The sequence below is a fragment of the Brachionichthys hirsutus genome, chromosome 16 (genome assembly GCF_040956055.1).
Source record: "Brachionichthys hirsutus isolate HB-005 chromosome 16, CSIRO-AGI_Bhir_v1, whole genome shotgun sequence".
Classification (NCBI taxonomy): domain Eukaryota; kingdom Metazoa; phylum Chordata; class Actinopteri; order Lophiiformes; family Brachionichthyidae; genus Brachionichthys; species Brachionichthys hirsutus.
In genome coordinates, this window is record NC_090912.1 from 1942549 (window position 1) to 1964640 (window position 22092).

The window sequence follows — 22092 nt, forward strand, 5'->3', positions numbered from 1 at the left end:
TAATAAAATCAGGGACCAGGCCTTGCGGGCGGACAGGCATTACACGTTTGCAGAATTCCATTAGAAAGTGGGTGGGTCCTTGCTGCTCCTGCTCCGTGGAGTGCGTGACCCTAAAGACGCGTTAAGCGTCACGGAGAAACGGACCAGACAGAGATGGACTTCCCTTTAAGAATAAAAGCACAAATTAAAATGGGTTAAAATCGTGTGCATTTCTGTTACCTGAGACATTTCTGGTTTTATTTTCTGGTGTTTTTGTTTCTGTTGTTTTTTAGAAGTTTAAAGTAACCAAAGACATACGGAAGACACAAAACACCAAAATAATGTTTTGGTTTTTTTCATTTAAAGGTTATGCTTTTATTTATTTTCCAATCCCTACCGGATGCAGTCGGTCTGACTCCCGCGGCCTTTACGCAGCGGCTCCGTCCCGGACCGCATCGCCACCGGCGGACTGGCGGACGGGCTTTGATGTTCCCTGCGGAACTTTAACGGAACATCTCCAAATGGATCTGACGACATTTGCGCTTTTGCTTCTCCTCCGCTCAGCCACCGCCGCCGCCGCGGAGAGCGCACCGGAGCCGACGGTGGACGTCGTCGTGGATCGGTACCACGTCCCGAAACTTTGTCCGCGGGAAGTGCAAACGGAGGATTTTGTTCGGTATCACTTTAACGGCTCCCTGTTCGCCAGCGGGAAGAAGTTCGATTCCAGGTGAGGGACGCGGGTTCGAGGGAGAATCCGCGCGCGCGCAAAACGCGACAGCATGACGCAGAAAGCTGCGCGTAACGCTCCGCTTTATTCCGCAAGTTTCTATAAATTATATTGTTTTAAACGGTGAAAACCGTAAATACGTCACGATCGTCCGCGCGGCTGTCTCCGTGATGCGTTCAGGCTCATCGATCATTTGGAGCGTCTGACGCTTCAGCTGCGGACGTGTCGCTCTGGTCGTGATTGATTTTTATAGAAATGCGTGACGCGTCTTTCTGAAGCTTTCCCGTCCTTTCATGTTTTTGATCGTGACGCAACTCAAGTGGATTTCTTTTTTTTTTTTTTTTTTTTAAGAATTGCGAAACATGGATGATGACGACAAATAAAAAAACACCTTTTTAATGATAAATGAATGCATTTATTTCTCTGTCCACCCCGCCCTTCCAGTCACGACCGAGGCACGGCCTTCGTCAGCCAGGTGGGCCTGGGGAGGCTCATCATGGGGATGGACCGCGGCCTTCAGGGAATGTGCGTGAGCGAACGGAGGATGATCACAATCCCCCCTCACCTGGCTTTCGGAAGCGTCGGGACAGGTGAGTCGACTCCGGAAGCCTGAACCGATCGTTGTTCATTGATTACGTTGCGGCGTGATGACGTGACCCCCCCCCCCCCCCACAGGCGGCATCATCCCCCCCGACGCCGTGTTGGTGTACGACGTCCTCCTGCTGGATGTCTGGAACCCGGCCGACGAGGTCGACGTCCGGACGCTCCGGAAGCCCGCTTGGTGTAACCGCACCGCCGCCGCGACCGACTTCATCCGGTACCACTACAACGGCACGCTGCTGACCGGCGCACCCTTCGACTCCAGGTGAGTCCGAAGCTCTTCTTCTATTCTTTGGTTCTTTAAGACCCCTGTGCTTTTTTTTTGTTTTTGTTTAGTTACTCGAGGAACGCGACCTACGACACCTACTTGGGACAGGGGGACATCATCAAGGGCATGGACGAGGGACTTCTGGGCATGTGCGTCGGAGAGATACGGTTCATCGTCGTCCCGCCTTTCCTGGCCTACGGAGGGAACGGCTCCGGTACTTTACGCAGAAGTTAGATTAAAGTGTCACCAAAATATTACCTGTTGAAGAGAAACGGAAAACTACAGATGCACCTGAACGCAACGCTGTATCCGAGTTCTGTAAACGTTATCCATGAAGGCAGGAAGCAGGAATCGCCCATGTCGTATTTTAAAGATTCTGGATTACCAGCAAAAACCGTTTTTTTTTTTATAACTTTCAGAATTTTCCGAGTAACAAACCAGACTTTCCTGGGTGACGTTTAAAGGGAATTCTAATTCCGTGCCATGAAGGACAGAAAAGTCCACCTGGAACAACGCAGGAAAAAAAAAACTTCCGATATTGGTGTTTCGTATTTCTTTATGACTAATCTGACATCTTGTTTTCGTCGAAGGAACGCGAGTCCCCCCTCACGCCACGCTGGCGTTCGAGGTGCTGCTGGTGGACGTGTTCAACCCGAAGGACGACCTGATGGTGGAGGTGAAGGAGGTCCCTGAAGGTTGCACCCGTAGGACGGCGACCGGGGACTTCATCCGGTACCACTACAACGGGACCTTTCAGGACGGCACGGCCTTCGACTCCAGGTAAACACCCGGCAGCGTCCTCCGTCCTCCGTCCCGCCGTCCTCCGTCCCCCTCCAGTCGAACCCGAACTTAAACCGATCCTCGCTTTGTCAGCTACCAGCGGAGCAGCACCTACAACACGTACGTCGGCATGGGATACGTGATCCCGGGGATGGACAAAGCCCTGCAGGGGCTGTGCGTGGGCGAGAAGAGGCGGGTCGTCGTTCCTCCTCACCTGGCGTACGGCGGCGAAGGAGTCGGTGAGTGTCGGACCCGAACTTGGGAAGGAAATAGATCAGCACGCTCCTGATGCGCCCGCCCCGTTCATTATAGGAGACCTCATTCCCGGCTCCGCCGTGCTGGTCTTTGACATTCACGTCATCGACTTCCACAATCCCAAGGATCCGGTCCAGATTAAAGTTACCCAGAAGCCCCGGGACTGCAGCGCGACCAGCGAGGCCGACGATTGGATCCAGTATCGCTATAACTGCTCCCTGATGGACGGGACGCTGCTGTACTCCTCGTGAGCGCCTCCTCCTCCTCCTCCTCCTCCTCCTCCTCCTCTTCCTCCTCCCGGTTTAAGTTGTGGTGTCCCTTTTCCCGTTCCGTCTCCAGGGACCAGTTTGACTCGCCTTCCGTCACGTCCCTCGGTGCGAACAAGGTGATCCCGGGTCTGGAGGAAGGGCTGAGCGGCATGTGCGTGGGCGAGCGCAGGGAGGTGGTCGTTCCTCCACACTGGGGGCACGGAGAAAACGGAGGTGAATCCACTGGCGCCGCTCGCGTCCGACTCCACGCTCGCTTTCTCCGCATCCCGAAGCGCAGTCTCTGTCCGAAGGCTGGGATGGAAGCGCCGGCGTGATGTAGTTCCTCCTCCGGCCAGCAGGAGGCGCAGCGAACTCTCACAACCAGCAGGCTGTTCCCTGGCAGCTCCATCCTCAGCATCCTTCTACCGATATAGTCCCCGTCTCTCCTCTGGACACGTCCAGTCTGGTCTCTCTGACCTCGTCTCCAAAACGTCTGACCTTCACTGTCCCTCTTATTGTCTCATTTCTAATCCTGTCCAACCTGGTCACCTCAGCGTCTTCATCTCCCCCACTTCTAGCTCCGCCTCCTCCTTTCCTCAGAGACACTGTCTCTAAGCCGTCCATCATGGCTGTCCTCAGCTGATGCTTCTCTCCCCCCCCCCCGTTCCAGCCTGCCTGCACATGATTCTTCCCTTCCTTTCCACATTCTCTCCATCACTCTGCACTTAAACTTCTTTTGCTTTTTTAAAGCACCTTGAATTGCTTTCGACTCGTTTGAACGCTTCCATGCCGCTATCGATTGATCGATCGATCGATTGGTTGCTGTCTGCAGCTGGAGACGTCCCCGGGAGCGCGGTGCTCTTCTTCCAGCTGGAGTTGGTGGAGCTGCAGAAGGGGGTCCCTGAAGGCTTCATGTTCGTGTGGCTGGGGGATGAACCCGACCCTCTCTTTCCTGCCATGGACCTCAATGCCGACGAGGAGGTCCCTCTAGAGGAGGTGAGTGGAATTACATTTCCCTTCGGGCATCTTTTTTTTTTTTTTTTTACTAAGCCTTTTTTCCACATTCTCCAGTTCTCAGCCTTCATCATGCTCCAGGTGAAAGAGGGCAAAGGTCGTCTCCGGCCGGGGGCGGACGCCGGCAGCATCATCGAGGACATGTTCAACACCCAGGACGCCAACAAAGACGGGAAGATCTTAGAAAGTGAACTGCATCCCGAGGCGGACGAGGAGTCTGGACGGACGAGACGGGACGAGCTGTAAAAGGGACGCTTTAACGTACGGACGTGCCGTTAGCGAGGTTCCACCGGCTCTGAAGCAACTACTCTGGAAAACGGCGGAACTTTGCTGAGCCTGAAGACGGTTTGCTTTGCTAGAATCTGTAAAAGTCGTCTCACACCCCGTCCCGTTGTAAAAAAAAAAAAAAGGTCAAAGCATTCTAACGGCGCCGAAGGAACCACCTGCATCGGCGGGTTCCGCCGTCTGGAAGTGTGAAAGGAAGAGAAACGGACCTTTGTGACATCATTTCCTCGTCTGACATTTATATTTCAAAGGCATTTTGATCGGGCTGGGCCCTTTAATCCAGCATGTTAGCTTATTTTCACACGCGAGGAATCACGGCTGGTTGTAGAAGGAGATCTATATAAAATTACGTTTCTAATAATGTGAACATGACTGCTGTAACTCAGTCTTTAATTCAAAGAGATCAAACAGATCAAACATTTAATTTCAGAAGACATGAAAAGAGGACAAGCAGGACACCGAGTCCTCGAGCTCTGCGTTTAAATCCGCGGAACTTTTGGACCAAAGTGTAGAAATATCTTGAAACCCACAACTAAACGGTTTCTCCTCTGTAAATCAAATGGTTGCAACATTTAGGGAGCAACTGTGCTGCCACAGGAAATAAAATCAACAGGTAGCATTACAAAATAAAAGCTGAACACGTAAAGAAAATTCAAGTTTCAGGTTAAACTTCCGCCATTTCTTCTTGTGCGTTTTTCTTCCCAGTCTGCTTAGAAAACCGAAACTGTCCAACGACAAAGATTCTAATCGTCTCGCACTGCAGGAGGTCGGCGCGAGGAGGAGGCCGGTGGCCGGAGATGCAAAAGAGTGATGCAGAAAATACCCGACTTGGACACGTGATTGGTTCTGTGAGATAAAAAAAAATGTACGGCACTCGACATTCTTAGCTGGTTCTGAGAACAAAAAAATAAAACAGCTTTTAAAATGGCGTTTTTGGGAGTGGGTGCCTCGGTGGCGAACACGCCGGAGTGTCCTAAACCAGCCATCCTGAGGTACGCTCAACTCTCAGATGGCTTGTTTCCGGTGAGGTAGCGCAGGATGGCGTTGGGGACGTCCATGGTCTCGTCTCTGACCAGCACAATGTCGTACGAGTCCAAGTACGACTGCTTCCGTTCCTCCACCTGGGGAAAACGGATCAGACGTGGATCAGCGTCCCATGTCCTAGATAACCGAGGGGCGGGGCTAAAGTGCTGCACGGTGAATGCGTTCTCCACACCTTGTCGTTGAGGAACCCGACCTTGACGATGTTCTCCATGTCTTGCACCCCGTCGGCCATGGTCAGATCCCCCAGCGAGTCCCCCAGCAGCAGCACGTTGGGCCGAGTCCGCAGCTCCTGGAAGTGGCCCGTGTTCAGCAGCGCCCCCTCTCTTTTGTTGTAGATATGGATCAGCACCCCCTTAAAAGCCCTCAGCACTCCCTGCAGAACGGGAGTCAAACCGATCACTTTCAAATCCCCCCGACGACGGGGCGACGGTTCGCGGCGTGGAAAATACTCACAGACTCATCAAAGTCCATGTAGTTGGAGAAGACTTTGACGTTTGGGTAGAAGACGCCCGCCTGGCGAATGACCTCCTCCAGGATGTCTCCTATTCCCGCAGAGAAGATGAGCAGAGGGATGGTGTGCTCGTGCAGGTGTTTGAAGAAGAACTCGTAGCCTTCCCTGTTGAGACGTCACATTATGAGAGTTCATGAATATTCATTAAAAAAACGGAACTTCGAGGGTCGTCCTCTGACCTCAGCATGGCGTCGGACTCCCCCACCACCACGGACAGCAGGTCTTTCTTGATCTCCTGCTGCACCAGCAGCTCGTGGGCTTTTGTCCACCTGCGAGCGTTTTTACGAGCACGTAAAAAAAAACTAACACTCTTTGTAACGTTATAAACCGTGTCGCATCCTCACCACTCCACCATGAGGGGCAGCTTCTCCTCTACCGACCGCAGGGGGTCGATCTCTATGGGGTAGTACGTGTTGAGCAGCTCCTTCAGCTGACGGGACAGGACAGACAAGTCTAGGCTGGGGAAAAACCCCGCTTCTGCACTCGAGGCTCGCGCTTACCTTTTCTTTGCAGTCGCCGGAGATGAGTTTACTGTCGTCGAGAATATCTGCAACAGGAAAGACACGAACGCAAGTGAAGCAGGCTGAGACGCGAACGCCCTCGATGTCCTCCGAGGTGGACTCACTGTGGCACGTGGGACACTTTTGGCCGTTGTGTGCGAACCTCGTTAGGGTCATGTCGAAATCTGAGATCACCTGGAAGGAAAAGATGAAATAAGAAAAACACAATCTGTTCGAAGGCACGACAACATAACGCATAACTACTGAATTAAGGTGATCCCAAACCTAAATCCCATCCGGTTATGCTATTATTATTAGACAAGCTAAATCCAGAACGAGCCATACCTGGACGGTATTGGAACCAGCCCTCTCCATAGACTGCAGGACGTCCTGGACCCTCTGAGGATCTCTCATAAACACGGACGGGTTGGACAATTCTGGAATCTTAGCATGGGGGGGGGGGGGACAAGTGCGATGAATGGCATTGACAGAGATGCGTACTGTGCAGCTAACAAGAACACAACAGCGATTTAGATGCGTTGATTACAGCGAAGTCGCTAAACCGTGATGGTACAGCGCTAGCATACGCTTAGCTAGCTTCTATGGAAGCTCGTTAGCATAAAAGCGCAATTTCTTTTGCGAAATATCTTCCTGATTTATAACATATAAATTACCATCGTCTTCAGGCGTTTGTCGAGCTGTCGCATGTATTTTAAGGTCGTTTTTGTCGCTTGACAGTTGCCGTAGATTCGATGCTAACGATAGTTAGCTATGTTGGAGGAAAACAGCTTGCGGTTCCGTTGCCTTCCCTGACCGAAGAAAAAGTCGGAATATTCGAAATTTCACACTGAGCTTATCAAATCGCGTGTATTTGTATTACTGCATTTTTTATTAAAGGAAAATGCATTTACAAATTATGATGAAAGTTAAGATAGTCATTAATAAAACGGAATATATTTCGTTGTCTAAGGTCATTAAGGATGTGCGTTTGACGTGGGATATCATTTGCGCGACACTTTTGAAGACACGTGAAGGCAACACGACTGGATACAGGAAGTGATGAATGGATCCCAGACCCGCAGAACCTTAGTACAAATAGTTGCATTTAAATAAAATAGCACAAAAAATAATTCAAAGTGACATTTTAGTTGAAGCAGTAACACTAAATAAAGAAATAATTAAATGTAATGAAGCAGATTCTAAAGTCTTTGAATAAACAAAGGTGACAGCAAAAACAAACATTTGTCTTACAAAACAGCTTTAATTGCAAGTGATGATATCATCAGTTCTTACATCCAATAGATGGACACAATGTCAGACCATCCACATGCAAAGTAAATTACACCCCCCCCCCCACACTTAAATGATTGCAGTGGCATTTGCGTTGACGATAAAGTGGAAATAAATATAATTTCTGTTTTGTTGCCGTTACGTTGCATTGGTCACATCACAATCCTGTTTCAGCCTGAGTCTGATACTTTTTTCATTTCACTTCTTTGGAGGGCGAGACCACAGAACATCTTTATCTACGTCCAGCCGAAGAACAATAACGCAGGTTATACAAGACATTTAATGTTTAAAAACAAACCAACAGATAATTAGAACATGGATGTTTTTCTGTTATCAAATCTTACTGGCTGTCAGATTGGCTAAAACAAAAAACATTTCCAAAATACAATCACCTTGTCTTAACATGGAACAAAATTAAATGCCTTTGCTTTTTTTAAGATGCCACAAAGTTGAAAGTGCAGTCGTAGAGAAGCGTCCCCCCCCCCGTTAACTACTCAAACACACACTCGCACACTCCTTCCTGAACCAGTAACAAGAACACCGAGCAGGAGATCGCTAAAGTGCAAAAGAGGAATGATTGAGCCGCTGCAAGTAATTAGTGCTTAAAGCAGAGGCAAAGTCAAATTACGACATTAAGTTCACGCAAAAGGAATGATGTCATCGCACCTACTCTCCTGCGTGTGAAGACGGTGCCCTCTTCACAAACCTGGAGTCGTTACGACTTTTCAAGTCTTACACGAGCAACTAAAACGACAGGAATACACTCTTACGCTGAACACGCCTCTCTGAATGAAGTTGTATTTACTTTCTGAGGATGCGCAGCGGCAATGAGAGCCATCCTAAGGCGATGACATCATCGAATTAGGAGCGATGGATCGTCACAGTGTTACAGCGGAATGAGAGAAATGCCATCTTTAAGGTTACCCTTCCCAGCACTGGCACGCGAGGAATGTAAAATATCCATATAAATGCTTACAGAATACAGACTTTCACTATTTATGTACAAACACACAAACACACACGACAGAAGGATACACAGACGCAGGCGGCGATAGAACTCTCTTATTCACATGTTTACACTCGGACCGCCGCCCGGGGGGGGGATGCACACCTGCTGACAAATCAGCCATCAAAAGATGGCATGGATGGAATGGTAGCGGCGCGACCTCGCAGGGGAGGCGTGGCCCTCCGGCCCTCCGGCCCGCCGGCGACTCGCTCAGCACTCGATCTGCGACTGCAGCTGCCGGCGCAGGGTGAGCGTGCGCCGGTGGAGCTGCTGCATCTGCTGCATGCGGTCCCGCTGGCGAGCCAGGTTCTGGGGCATCGGGTAGCGCTGGCAGCCGTACAGGAAGCGGTAGGGGACGCGCACGTGGCAGGCGGTGGCGCGGCAGCGAGGCTGAGGCATGGGCGGCAGCAGCATCCAGCGCTTCCGCTCGGCGCAGTAGCGGTACGCCTCCTTGCGGTACTGCTTGTCCACGTCGTCGCTGTTCTTCCAGCCGCCGATGACGAACACGTCCTCGTCGAAGTGGCAGACGGCGGCGCCCTCGATGCTGGTCACCTCCGGCGGCAGGCTCTCGAGGATCTCGTCGGAGATGCGCCCGCTGATCTTCTGCTTGGCCACGTCGTCCCGCTCCGCGTAGCTCTTGGGGCAGCAGGACGCCGTGTGGTAGAAGTTAGTCGAGGCCACGGCCATCTGGAAGACGCAGTAGTTGTCGATCAGCGGCAGCGAGTCGACGTCCTGCCACTGGCGGCTCTCCGTGTCGTACCGCGTGGTCACCGTCTTCAGTCCGTCCTCGTTGTCCGTGTCGACGGGCGTGCGCGCCGTGACGTACACGTAGCGGTCCTCCACGCTCACGGCCTTCACGTCCCGCAGGATTTTTGGCGCCGACTCCAGATTGTGCCACTTGTCCTGCTCGGGCTCGTACACGCTGACGTCCTTGAAGCCCGGACTGAAGTTCCCGTGGCCACCGATGCTGTAGAGTATATCCTTGATGCAGGTGAGGCCAAAGGAGTGCTTGCGGGTGGTCAGGTTGCTCACCTGTTCCCAGGTGTTGCGGTTGGGATTGTAGCGCTCCACGGTTTTAGCGAATCCCGGCTCCATGGAACCGGCAACGTAGACGTGGGACTCGGTGGCGGCGATGGCGTGGCCGTCCAGGTGGTTGTGGATGTGCGGCAGGTTGACCCAGCGGTCCTCGTAAATGAAGTAGCCCACGCACTCGCTCAGGTAGTCCCCCCCCTCGGAGACGCCGCCGACGACCATGATGACGTCCATGTTCTGGCCAAAGCGAGGCTGAAAGGAGGCCCTGTGGGAAGACCAGAACTCCATGTCCGCCGACTTGAGGTTCTCAAACCGGATGGCGTGACCCTCCACCGCCTCCGACACCAGCCGGAGACAGGCGTCGTTGGCCGCCACCAGCCGCTCGTTCTTCACCACCCTGGTCAGGTAGGTGGGCTTGATCTGGGGCAGCCGCAGGAGACGGAACAGCTCCTCAAAGTAACGGCCGCGCTCCTCCGAGTTCTTCTCCACCCACTTCACCACGGCCTCGAACAGCACCTCCTCGGAATCCACCGTCACCTCGGCGTCGGACAGCCAGTCGCGGACCAGGTGGAAGGGCAGCGTGTAGAACTCTTCGTCCTGGATCACCTTGTGGAAGTTGCGGCGGATCATGTCTGCGGCCCGCAGAGCCAGCTGGTCCAAGGTGTACATGTGGGCCAGGCTGTGCACCGCCACGCAGTTGGTCAGGTTCAGCTTCTTCTTCAGGAACTCCCCACAGAAATCCTTCAGCTGCACCAGCAGGAATCTAATACGGAGCAAAAAGAGAGAGAGAGGCTAAGCTAACCCGATTCTGGGTGTAGCTTTCTGCACGCAGAGCAGAACAATCCTGGACAGAGCAGCCTTTGAAGGCCTCGTGCTTTGATCTTACCTGTCAGCTAGCTCCAGGACTTCATGCACGTTGCAGGTGCTAACTCGTATTTCTCCGGTGTACATGTACTGGATCACGCTCTCCACCGTATCCGGGTCCGGCCCCAGCTCTGAGCTCCATTCCTTCATCTCTACTCGCCCGGACAAGGACTCGGAGAACTGCCCCCCCAGCAGCGGGGTGAAGTAATCCGTGGCCGCGGCCAGGACGGACCTGTGGGCCGCGAACTCGCAGCTCTTGACGCTAGCAGAAGCCACCCCGCTGCTGAAGGCCAGCGTCACGTCGCAGAACAAGCCCTGCTTCCGCTGCTCGTTCTGCCGCCGGGAAAGCTCCGAACAGTGCGAGGAGGAGGTGAAGTCCTCCGTCTCCTCGGCGTCGCCGTCTCCGGCAAGCGCGCTGGGCGTGCCGGCGCCGGTGCCTCCGCTCCCGCTGCCCCTGGCGGGGTCCTCCGGGTTGGGCGCAGCCGCTGCCATTCTGCTACCGGCGCTGGAGGCGAGCAGTGGTGGAGGTGGCGGTGAATTCAGTAAACTAGCGAGGGAAAGCAGGCGACATACGCAGCCACACATACGAATCAAAACAGATGACGACGGCGAAGTGCGTTCCGCATTCGTCACTTCCGCAATGGAAAAGGGGAACGTTCTCCGTAGAAACGTTATCGACTGCGCAGAAGATACGCAGCCGGATACGCACAAGTGAAAAGCGCTAGATATGTATGTATAATATACGCCGTGTTATTTTATTTAGGCTAAAAGAGGATTAAGATGAAAACGTAGTTTCTACCAATAAAGGTTTGCGAAAGTGAACACGGAAATAACTTAATTTACGTCACGAGCGCTGAAATCAGTGACATGCGCAGTGCGGTAAAGGCGTAACCGGAACCGGAAGTTGTGTCGTTTTTGTTTACCATTTGGAAACTTCGTAATAGATACAGAGCATCACAACAAAATGCGATTAAAATATAAAAAAAATTATTTTGTTCTCGGAATAGGATCCTTTTTGCCTGAACTGTGGCCAAACAATGAGGTGCATAAAAAAACTGATTTAAATGTCATACAAATCACTGCTATGTATTTTATGTTTTAATGCAAAAGACTCTTTATGTCAGAACATATTTTATTATTAAATTAGGTATTAAGACAAGCACAATCAGACATTTGTTATTTGAGCACAGCAGTTACTAACAATAATTTATTATGACTCTAATTACTTGTGCCAATTGGAGAAGTCGTTATTACAATAGCACGATCCTCCAACAGGCTACACAAGTACTAACATGTTATTAGTTCATATTTATGCCAGCTATAAGAGAGAGATTGGACATTTTCACATTTAAATAAAGCATGTGTGTATTTACCTCCACTTGGGGTGAATCTGAAGAGGTGAAAGCTATGTATTGATATCAGCGATATGTCAAAGTCCTTAAACGTATTAACTATCTGATCTGGTCAGAGGTTAACTTTGTATGTAAAAGATAAGGTTGCACACACACACACACACACACACACACACACACCAACAGCTTTATGGCTTGACATCACTTATTTTTATTGTAATCAGTTACAGTCAACATACAACAAATTCATAGGCACATTCAGTTCACACTGAAAAAATGGCATCACTGATGAGGTTATTTGTTGTCTATGGAGTGTTGTTGTTTTTTAAGTTCCCTAACGTAATCGATGATACAGACGACACGTTTACATTTAGAACATAAGAACTGTGGGACAAGATTATAATTATTATATTATTTTCTAAATATGACACTCTTATTCTGCTGATGCTTACAATTGTTCATTTCATTACATCACTAGTGCATTTCTGTTAGTAAAATCAAGACGTTAAAATAAACATGAATTGAATCTGTATTTGGCCGCTTTGTAAGAGAATGTGTTATTATAAATATATCATGGAGCTGATGGCAAAAATGGCCAAAGTCAGATTTATTTCTGTGTTCTTATGACTAATGAGACTCAACTAACATTTATAATCTTTAGGAATATATTCCAATATCTTCCACCGGTTGAATTAAAATATTATCTGAGAACGACACTAAAAATGGCCCCGTCGGCCGAGTTAACAGCCCGAGACGGCACAGAAAATGAATTATAATATTTCTGTCCCATTAATACGCCTACATATAAATAAAGCTCTGGTCTACAGTATATTATAAACATTATTGCACTACATGTTGGCAAGCTCATGATCCTCAAGCAGCAAAATGGAGAGACACAACTGCTTGAGCTACAGACACGCATGCTTGGTTAATACAACAATGATGTAATAGTTAGGTTTGATAACTGATCAACCAGCCTTGGGAGCGGGGGATGGTCATTATGCTAATAACCTGTCACCAGTCAGTCACCTGTAGCGTCACAGTTAAGCAGGTTTTACTAATATATATAATAAAGAGTACCATCAGCAAGACACTAGACTAATAGTAACATCTTCCAAACATCATGACATCACAGTATGGGCGGATAATTAACAGCGTGGGGAGGGGGCGGGGTTACATCGACATGTGTTCCGGGAGAACGTAGGAGATGTCGTCCCAGGGGTGGCGATACAGACCCTGCTTCAGCCTCTTCTGATCCAGGTAGTGTCCTGAGGAAGGATTGACAGTCAGGCAAGGGCAAAAGCGTTTCCCACGGCGCCCACACCCACCAAGACATCGCGTCCGGGAGCCGGCACGACTCACCAATAAATCCCATGCTGCGGCCCAGGACAAAGATTCCGTTCAGAGCTCCAATTTCCACAAACTCATCGGCCTCATCCCTGCAGTGCGTACGATGGGAGTTATTAAAGTGACCCCCCCCAACTTTTTTTTCCCCAAAAGAAAAGGTACCAACTGTTTAAACACGTTAAGCAGACGGGTTTCATTGGTTGACTCACCGTGTAAAACCGCCGCAAGTCCTGAGCAAGTCCACGAAGGCGACGCCGATGAAGCCGTCGACATTCAGGATCAAGTTCGGTTTCTAAAGATCAAAAAGGATCGCGTTACTTAAAAGGTGGATTTTATCAGCGAAAGGCAACAAAATGAAGGGATGAATGGATCATTCTCACTTTGGACGTGGTGATCTTCTCTACATCCAGAGCGTAGTCCAGCAGCTGGGTGGACGGGAACTGCTGCTTCACAAAGTCCTTCAAGATCTGGACCCTCATGTCCGGGTTGTTAATCTGGGAAGGCACAGATTAACAATCGATTTTTAGGCTTTTAACACAACCTTCCCATCCATGCCGTCGCTCCAGCCTGGCCGCACACACGTCGCCACTCACCGACTTGACCCTGTGTCCAATGCCCATGATCAATTTGCCATCTTTCTTCATTTTGTTGACAAATTCCATGGGCAGCATGCCGCTGTCAAATGCCTTGCTGAACTGCTTCGCCGCCGCATCCAGAGCCCCTCCGAAGCGGTCACCCTGAGAACGAGCAAAAACGGAAAAAAAGGCGTGCCGAGACGGGATTTGTTTTGCGAGGCGAACAAAAACCTAAATTTACGAATGACGGGAGCAAGATGTACGTACGATGGTGAGAAGGCCGGAGGTGAGGCTGGAGATGAGATCCTTGCCAGCTCGGGCGCAGACGATGGTGTTGTGGGCTCCGGAAACCGCAGGGCCGTGGTCGGCGGTCACCATGAGGCACATTTCAATGAACTGGCAGGCGTACCTGGGCAACCTGGACTCAAAGAAGGAAACGGTGGGTCTGCGGTTCTTAGTTTGTGATCGCGACTAGGGTCAGAGACTGACCTCCTTTGGAACCAGAGAAGCCCCAGGGTTCCTCCCAAGCCTATCTCCGACTTGAACACCTCTGTGATGGGCATGCCCGCGTAGATGAGCTCCTGTCCCCTCTCGTCACAGATGCTGGTCATGAAGGAAGCGGGTTTACGGATCAGACCCAGCTCCTGTCGGGCAAAAAGTAGGTCACTATGAAAATCGATGTCGTTTTGTTTTATCCGATTCAGTTTTATCCGTACTGATCGTGTCCAGAGGAGGAACGTACCCGTGCCCAGGAGTAATCCATAGGCACAGTGGGAGGAGGCATCTCTTCGGCCGGCTCGATGACTCCTTTGCCAACAAGGTCGTCGTAAACGGATCTAGGTAGACCCGAAACACAAGGCCAATGCGACAAGGTCATGGAATCGTGTTAATAGGAGGTCCAAACTTTGGCTTCAAGTGAGGGAATGAATACGACAAGACGATATGCACCGACTTTATGATCTCCCCCAGCTCATCAAAACTCCTGGGGACGAAAGCGCCGGCCTCCTTCAGGGCCGTGTTCTTAGATACCGCCGTCTCGGACGCCTGGTTGGCGCAGGCTCCGGCGTGGCCGAACTGAACCTGAGCGAGAAGACGTGCAGCAACGGGTCAGAAAATAAATAAATAAATAAATAAATAAATCCACGTGTGACGGTGGAGGACCTCGGAACGCCTCTCACCTCAGAGGAGAACATCGTGGCACACGTTCCAATGCACCAGCACACCACTGGCTTTGTGATCCGGCCCCGTTGAATGGCATCGCAGATTTTGTACTCCTCCGTGCCGCCGATCTGAAGAAGGAAACCCGGATACGGGTTATAAAATAAAAAAAAAACAAATACAGCTGCAGATAGCGGCGCTGCTGGAACTCGCCCTCACCTCGCCCAGGACGACTATCATCTTCACGCCGGGCGTGTCCTGGTAACGCAGCACATGGTCAGTAAACACCGACCCCGGGTACCTGCAGACGGGTGTAGGATTACACGACGGATCAAACACACATGTTGGCCAAGCAGAGACGGGAGCTAGGCTGCACACCTGTCGCCTCCGATGGCCACGCCCTCGAACACGCCATCGGTGGTGCGGGAGATGATGTTGTTGAGTTCGTTGGACATGCCGCCTGAGCGGGAGACGTAGGCCACGCTGCCTGGGCGGTAGAGCCTGGAAGCAAGGATGTTATCCAACATGCCTCCGGTGTTCCCAATCTTGAAACAGCCTGGTTTGATTCCTCCAACCTGGATGCCCAAAAAAAAAAAACAGAATGCGGATTTGCTCGGATGCAAGAAGACCGAGTGAAATCATGGTGAATCCCAAAAAAAAAAAAAGTGACTTGAGACTAACAGTTGCTGGTCCGATTATGGTAACGCCCTTCTCATCGGCTGCCTTGATGATCTTCCTGGTGTGGGCCTCGGGGATTCCCTCGGCGATGATGGCGATGGTGTGGATCTGAAAGCGATTACACGAGAAGGCTTGACCTTTATTCCCACCTCCCCCCCCTCAGCCTTGACCCAGCAGACGGTGCCGGATGAGGGCGCGTTCACCTGCGGATGCTGCATGGTCTCCATGGTGCTGTCGAAGGCCGAGCGCAAAGACGCGAAGCTAATGAGCACGTCCACATCTGGGTGCTTCTTCATGGCGTCGCTCATGCTCTTGTACACAGGGAGGAGGATCTCTTTGTGGCCCCAGTAGAACTTCTGCTTGTGGTCTCCACTGAAAGGAGCATTCAAGGACGTCTAGACTAGCATTGCTCATACGATGCATTCGGTGACAGTAGGACAACACGAGCTGAGAGAGGAAGGGCAGAGTCCACTCACGTGAACGGGTAGACCATGGCGGCGACAGATGGCTCGTCTCTGGAGCACACGTAGTCAAAGTCCAGCATGCCCTGCACCGCCCGGGTCTGCATACCCCACACTATGGTCTTGGTGTGTTTACTGAAGAGGCTGGTTGCCTTGGCTACAAGGGGAAACAACATCTGTTCAAACTAAATATCATGAATTCAACTGTCCTTTATTGTCTGTGCATGTACATTATATTCTAGTTACCTACTTTTTGAGCTAAAACAAACACCGTCTCCTCTCGCGGTCCAAAGGGGGGGGGGGGGGGCTGTAACACCTAAACGCTACCACGCATGGTATCACAGGAAACCCTCTCACCTACAAACGCTCCACTTTTGGCTCTTTTCTCCGGGGAGCTCTGGACTCGGGGTCTGTTTTCAGAGAAGGAGGCGGTTCTGCTGGACGTTGGGGTCTGGGAAGGCAAATAAAGACACGCCTAAAGCGGTTTCCTTGTCCTGGGACAGCCCCACAGAGTCACACGCGTGTGTGTGCTGAAAGCCGACGCACTGCACGGCCTTAATGGAGGCCCGAGGGCAGTTTCAGAAAATGCCCTGCTATGCTCTTACACAAAAGAACCATTAGGCTTCTTAATAATCTGATCCCCCCCCACACCCCCACAACGTTGGAGCCGATGATGGAAGCTCCCGGCACCGCGAGCCGACGGCCCGTTCGTCTCCGGGGAGGCAGCGTGGTCGTACCGATGTGCTGCCGCTGGAGTTGAGGAGGAAGTTGGCAGTGTGAGCAGCAACAGGCGGCTGGTTGGGGATTGGCCGGTGGCCCAGCGCCATGCCAACAATGGCGGTCATGTGGGTTTCCGTGCCAAAGACGTGGATGGGGATCCCGGTGGTCTTCCCTGAGGGGAGCGAGCCGAACGGAAATAAGCGTAAGAGGCACTGACGGATAAAAGTCTTTACCTGCAAAGCTAAAGAAGCGTCTGGAGCTCACCGACTTCCCCCATCACTCGCAGACCCTCCTGGTAGTTGGGTCCGCCGCGACGGACGAAAATGGTGACCTCGTGCTCCTTTAGCGGAACCTGGTAGTCCCTGATAGCTCGGACAATCCCCTAGCGGAAAACGAGGGCACGGTCAGTGAGCAAACGTCGATCTCAACGAATGATAAAGCTACGGCATAAAGAGACGCGAAGCCGCACCTTAAATGTTGCTGCGACGTTTGTGAAGTTTGCAATGCTTCCACCGATGATTAAAACCTTTCCTGGAAACACAGGACAGAAAGATCCCATCAGGAAAAAACACAACCGGGAGCGTTCTCGGGGCTTCCGGAAGGACAAAGGTTCCCGACCGTCAGGGTGCTTCTCTCTGGTCATCAGAGACAGGATCGTCTTGGCGTAGTCGTAGGTCTGCTGCTCGCTCGGCGCTCCCGAATACTCCCCGTAGTTGGCGAGCTCGCCGACGCCGCCGAGGTCGCAGATCGTGTCGCTAGGAGAGATGTACATTAGCCAAAAGGACTAAAGGAGGCAGCTGCTGCGTCCATCCGGCAGAGACGCGTTAGCCGGTCGGATGGCTTCGAGGAGTCGTCCCCGGGGCGTCCTCATTCTAAATACACCTTCATCCTTTTTCTCATGAATGAATGCCATAAATGTAACAATGCACACAGGGAATAATTATTCACGGCTGACGAGTCTTCGAGTCGCGCTTTGCACCCAACGGAAGACGGTGAGACGAAGACGCGACTCGTTCCTCCAGACTGAAGCAACAGCCTCAGGAATGAGACTGCACGATGGAAAAGATCGCTACCTATACACCACAGAGGCCCCTCCTCCGGCCACCATGGTCCAGATCCTGCCCCGGGGGTTGAGCAGGGTCAGCTTGAGGCTGGCGCCGCTCTTAGCGTCAAGGTCGGCGATGTAGGCCTCCTGCAGGAGTCAGAAAGACGGTCATTCCCGACAGATCCGCTAATCTCGACCGTCCGAGCGCCCCCGCCCCCCCCCTCACCTCGGGATACGCCTCCCTGCCGAAGGGCGGCGGGAACTCCACGTCGCCCCACTTGGCCCTGCAGATGTAGTCGGCCGTGGCGTCGATCTTCGCCGCCATGTCCAGCACGTACACGCCGTCTTTTGTGACCACTGAGAGACCGAGAATGAGACCATTACGTTCTGGGCTCTAGATTCTCAAACATCCTCCGACTCCGTATGGCCTCCGCTAACCGTTAGCGGCGGTCATAGGGAGGCTACGTTAGCACGCCAGCGACAAGAGCCGTCCCGGGGTGTCTTCAAAGCACGGAGACGCGAACCCCGTCCACGGGAGCAGCTGCTCGGGGACACGCACTGCTGCCCAATTAGTCCGTCAGAAACATGGAGGCGTGAATTATTTAATGGTCTCCCATCGACGCGACGGTTCCCTTTGATGTCCCCTTTACGGATCCCTGCAGGAGCGCCGGCGATCTTTCGGGCCCGGCAGATCAAGGAGACGAGGATTGGGGAGGACGGACGCACCCAGCGGGTTGATCTCCAGGTACGTGAAGAACAGATCCTCGTACAGGTTGAAGAGCCCGACGACGAAGCTGGACAGAACCCTGCAGAGAGGGGGGGGGGGGGGGGGTGTCAGAAACCATCAGTGACTCAGCAAACACTTTCTGCTTTTGATGGGAAGGCGCCCTTGTTTTTAACTCCGTGTGTGACAGAAGGGTGAGGAGGAGAAGAGCCGGGAGGGGGGGGGGCACGGTTTCAGGCTCTTTGATGTCAGCTAGACTCACTCCAGAGACGGATGGGAGGCTGCAGGAGGCTGTCGCCGCCGCAGCCAATCAAAATGATCGGACGTGCTCTGAATGTGGTGGTGTAAAAACACTGGGGGGGGGGGCAGTAGAGAGAGATTGTCATTTGTCTAATGGACCCCCCCCCCCCTTCCACCTGCGTCACGTTGTGAGCTGCCTTTCAGGCTTTACCGGCTGAATATTCAGACCAATCAACTCACGCCGTCTTCTCGTTGGGGGCGTCGCTCAGCAGCTGCTTCCTCACAGAGTCGGCGCTGATCTTTTCATCCACCCCGACCAGCAGCTTCTTCGCCTTGGCGTCCACGTCTCCCACGTCCACCCCTCCCTCGTGATGGAACAGGACGTAGTCGCCCTCCCTGGCGGCGTAGATGCACACGTAGAACTCCTCCTCCTGAACAACGGGCGGGGTCGGTTCAATTCAATGCATGCCCCCCCCCGTCAGATCTGTTAGCATCGCCGCTAAGCGCTTTACCTGCTTGTGGGGAACGAATGGCTCGATGAGGAAGTTCTTCAGAACACCTTTGGCTTTTCCCACCTGAGGATCGTCAAGAAGGCGGCGATTATTCAAACTGCATTAGAAATTAATTTTTTAAATAAGAAGGGATCATAACTCTGTAAAAGAAAGGGGAGAGGGTGGGTGACTTACCGTTGTCTCTTTCATGAGGCGGGACTTCAGCCAATTTCTGACGCCGTTCAGGTCCAGGTTGACGCCCACCAAGCCCAGCTTGCCCCGCCTCTTGATCAGCTGATCCGGCTTCACCACCAGCCTCTGGAGGAGAGAAATAAACACGAGCGAGTTAATTTCATCTGGACGGAAATTCGTTCTCGAATGGCATCTGTTCGGATTTTCTCGTTTGATCCGACGCATTTTCATAAAACTTTGGTTGGAGAGCGTTTGACATGTGACTGAATAAAGGGGTGGAGCCAGGATTTATTTATTTCCTTAAAAAAAAGTGCAAACAAGACAAACTACGGGATGTGGAAGTATCAGGAGCATTTTCATCAACACAAACATTTAAACTATTTGCAGTTTTTTAGTGGAATAACTAGAATCTGGATTAGGGTTTAAATAATTAAAACTTTTTTATGTTATAGGCATCACCCGAGTGATAATGTGTACATTTTTGACTACAATCTCTCATACGTCATTTAAACTGCATCCACCCCCCCCGACCGAGGCTCCTCCCGCTCGCTGGCGGCGAAGATGAAGAGGATGACTTGCGACAGAGGAGCCGTTAGTATCTGGGCGCGTTCCAGCGAGCGACGGAGACGACGGTTAATGCAATTTCCTAATCAATCCTACCGCAGCGCATATCTCCGTGGATCTGCCCTCCACGTCTACCTTCCAGATTAAAAAAAACAACAACAACCTTCAGCCGAGGAGGAGGAAACCGGAGAGGGGATTTTCATCCTGCAACATGAGTCACAGAGTAATTAAATGAGGCTCCACTACAGCCCGTCTGGCTGCTGCTGCTTCGCTCTGAGGATTGAAATGACAGCGACCTGGAAGACGATGCACCTGGAAAAGCTATTTGTGCAAATCGCCCCGCCCTGGCTGCGCTGAAACCCCCCCTGCTTACAATTAAGATTTGTCTTTTTTCTCTTCTGCACCCAACGGACGCGCAGGATCGCTCCCCGCTGCCGCCGGTAGCCAACGGGCACCGGGAGGCCACTCTGGCTGCCGGGCTAAGTAATCGTCTCCACTAAGAGCGGATTGCGTTTCACAAGCTAAAAGGGAGAACGCGACGATGCAACGAATCCTCTCTCTCCCGTTCTTCGCCGTCCAATCGGGTCAGAACCGATGCTGGACGCCTCACCTCCGTGAGAAGCCACGGGTGGTCCTGAGCCAGCCGGTCAAAGTCCGTCTGGGCCGTCACGCTGACGTAGCGGAATCGGTTCTGCACGGCTGCCGTCGTGCAGATGTGCTTGTAGAGGAATTCCTTCCCCGTCTGCTCGGAGATGGCTTTGGCCGACATGACTGCTCAGGCTGGACGGAGAAAGAGAGAGAGACAGACGGACGGATGGATGGATGGATAAAGAGGTGAAGACAGAAACGAGAAACGAGGAGAAACAAGAGTTTGATTTCCTGCAGCTACAGGAATTAAGAGATTGTCCGAACAATGTGATTGACATGAAAGGGATTAAAGGACGAGAGAAAGGGCAGTGTTTTTGTGATAATCAACTCGAGAGCATCTATAAAGGAGTTGTGACCTTTACACCGTGTTCACGAACGCCACACGATGAGGTCATCGCCGACACGTTTATGACAAGTCAGCGAGGCTTTGTCAGGACAGTCAGACCCAAAGTTAAATGCAGAAAACTCTAAGATGGTCAATTTAAGAAGCCCTTTCTGTTCCGTGTGGTTCATTAGGCGGCGAGCCCCCCCCCCCCCCCCACTGCAGTCCCGGCAGCCGGTACTTAAATGAATGGAACGGACTGTCTGGGGCCGTCCACGCTATTGATCGTCGATGTCCCCGAGTCACCACAGCCCCGCCCCCCCCGGATTCCATAAAGCATCGGCTTTGTCTCCGCGGCCGACCTGCAGGAACTACTAAAACATCGTTCCTTCAGAACTGGCCCGGATGACGCACGACTACATTTAACAGCAGGGATGATGGATGGATGGCTGGGGGGGAGGGGGGGGGGGGCACTCAGGCTCGGTCTGAAATCAGCACTGGTGGAGAAACTGATTCAAGTCAAACAGAGAGAGTTAAAAAAAATAAAATGGATTAAAGTTGCAGGTTTATATTCATTGTAAACTCTCTTTTGAAGTTTTCATTCATTTACATCCAAACCAGTAATGAAAAACACAACGTCATCTCTCTGTTCACTGGAACAGCGTGACCTGTGGTGAGGTGAGGCGTGGCGTGACGTGACGTGACGTTACAGGACAAAAGGCTTTTCGTGGCGGACGGACCAGTTCATCTTGTCCCATTTTAACCAGAGGGTCGAGGTTTAAAAGAAAACATGCAACAATATGCGATTCTTTTAAAAAGGTGCATTCATGTACCTTGTTTCTGATGTTTCCCGTCTTATAAATCTTCTGGAAGTTGTCGCGGATGGATCGGAGTGTTCTTCGGGACCGATCCGCGCTCACGGACTGCTGGAACCAGAAGTACCGGAGGAGAGAGTCAGAGCGGAGCTTCCTGTTATTCACGTCCCCCCCTCCAATCTGCCGATAGGCTAGTCTGATTTTTCCTGGTTTATGATTGGTTCACTCGACACCGTGCTTTATTGCTGCCTTCAGGCTCACTCGGATTTACCTATTTTTTTATTTATATCTTGGTGACGCGTGTCCTTTTGCTCTTTATAGTTCTACTTGTTTGACAGCTATAACTAGGATTATCAT

General features: G+C 51.6%; 4 protein-coding genes across 4 annotated transcripts; 1 reads left to right on the forward strand and 3 right to left on the reverse strand.

Moving 5' to 3' along the window:
- Window positions 1-500: 500 nt before the first annotated feature.
- On the forward strand, window positions 501-5084 carry LOC137905253 (peptidyl-prolyl cis-trans isomerase FKBP10-like). Its single transcript, XM_068749462.1, has 10 exons — window positions 501-706; window positions 1151-1296; window positions 1382-1571; window positions 1643-1788; window positions 2165-2354; window positions 2448-2593; window positions 2667-2856; window positions 2949-3091; window positions 3690-3853; window positions 3929-5084. The coding sequence occupies exons 1-10, from the start codon at window positions 501-503 to the stop codon at window positions 4115-4117; spliced, it is 1710 nt and encodes a 569-aa protein (XP_068605563.1). The 3' UTR covers window positions 4118-5084.
- A 68-nt stretch (window positions 5085-5152) lies between these two features.
- On the reverse strand, window positions 5153-6959 carry LOC137905254 (cytosolic 5'-nucleotidase 3-like). Its single transcript, XM_068749463.1, has 9 exons — window positions 6886-6959; window positions 6557-6655; window positions 6337-6406; window positions 6212-6258; window positions 6056-6141; window positions 5891-5980; window positions 5654-5816; window positions 5373-5573; window positions 5153-5277 (listed from the first exon to the last, which is right to left on the reverse strand). The coding sequence occupies exons 1-9, from the start codon at window positions 6916-6918 to the stop codon at window positions 5155-5157; spliced, it is 912 nt and encodes a 303-aa protein (XP_068605564.1). The 5' UTR covers window positions 6919-6959; the 3' UTR covers window positions 5153-5154.
- Window positions 6960-8717: 1758 nt separating this feature from the next.
- klhl11 (kelch-like family member 11) lies at window positions 8718-10910 on the reverse strand. The gene is made up of 2 exons (XM_068750293.1): window positions 10426-10910; window positions 8718-10302 (listed from the first exon to the last, which is right to left on the reverse strand). The coding sequence occupies exons 1-2, from the start codon at window positions 10893-10895 to the stop codon at window positions 8718-8720; spliced, it is 2055 nt and encodes a 684-aa protein (XP_068606394.1). The 5' UTR covers window positions 10896-10910.
- Window positions 10911-11954: 1044 nt separating this feature from the next.
- On the reverse strand, window positions 11955-20719 carry LOC137905155 (ATP-citrate synthase). The gene is made up of 27 exons (XM_068749361.1): window positions 20561-20719; window positions 19390-19512; window positions 19216-19278; window positions 18944-19134; window positions 18466-18545; window positions 17966-18096; window positions 17768-17886; window positions 17313-17449; window positions 17164-17225; window positions 16959-17076; window positions 16712-16866; window positions 16332-16425; window positions 15990-16131; window positions 15717-15885; window positions 15517-15621; window positions 15214-15410; window positions 15055-15136; window positions 14856-14966; window positions 14630-14757; window positions 14420-14513; window positions 14167-14321; window positions 13945-14095; window positions 13696-13839; window positions 13483-13596; window positions 13312-13394; window positions 13118-13194; window positions 11955-13023 (listed from the first exon to the last, which is right to left on the reverse strand). Exons 1-27 carry the CDS (start codon window positions 20717-20719, stop codon window positions 12929-12931), a joined length of 3279 nt encoding a protein of 1092 aa, XP_068605462.1. The 3' UTR covers window positions 11955-12928.
- Window positions 20720-22092: the final 1373 nt, after the last annotated feature.

Coding starts and splice junctions, on each gene's coding strand:
- LOC137905253 (XM_068749462.1), top strand. CDS start 501: ATGGATCTGACGACATTTGCGCTTTTGCTTCTCCTCCGCTCAGCCACC. Junction 707..1,150: donor GGGAAGAAGTTCGATTCCAG/GTGAGGGACGCG, acceptor CCGCCCTTCCAG/TCACGACCGAGGCACGGCCT. Junction 3,092..3,689: donor GGGGCACGGAGAAAACGGAG/GTGAATCCACTG, acceptor TGCTGTCTGCAG/CTGGAGACGTCCCCGGGAGC.
- LOC137905254 (XM_068749463.1), bottom strand. CDS start 6,918: ATGCGACAGCTCGACAAACGCCTGAAGACGATG. Junction 6,407..6,556: donor CTGGTTCCAATACCGTCCAG/GTATGGCTCGTT, acceptor TTTTCCTTCCAG/GTGATCTCAGATTTCGACAT. Junction 5,817..5,890: donor GAGTCCGACGCCATGCTGAG/GTCAGAGGACGA, acceptor ACGTCTCAACAG/GGAAGGCTACGAGTTCTTCT.
- klhl11 (XM_068750293.1), bottom strand. CDS start 10,895: ATGGCAGCGGCTGCGCCCAACCCGGAGGACCCCGCCAGGGGCAGCGGG. Junction 10,303..10,425: donor GTCCTGGAGCTAGCTGACAG/GTAAGATCAAAG, acceptor GCTCCGTATTAG/ATTCCTGCTGGTGCAGCTGA.
- LOC137905155 (XM_068749361.1), bottom strand. CDS start 20,719: ATGTCGGCCAAAGCCATCTCCGAGCAGACGGGGAAGGAATTCCTCTAC. Junction 17,077..17,163: donor ACGTCGCAGCAACATTTAAG/GTGCGGCTTCGC, acceptor GTTTTCCGCTAG/GGGATTGTCCGAGCTATCAG. Junction 14,758..14,855: donor CCACGATGTTCTCCTCTGAG/GTGAGAGGCGTT, acceptor CTTCTCGCTCAG/GTTCAGTTCGGCCACGCCGG.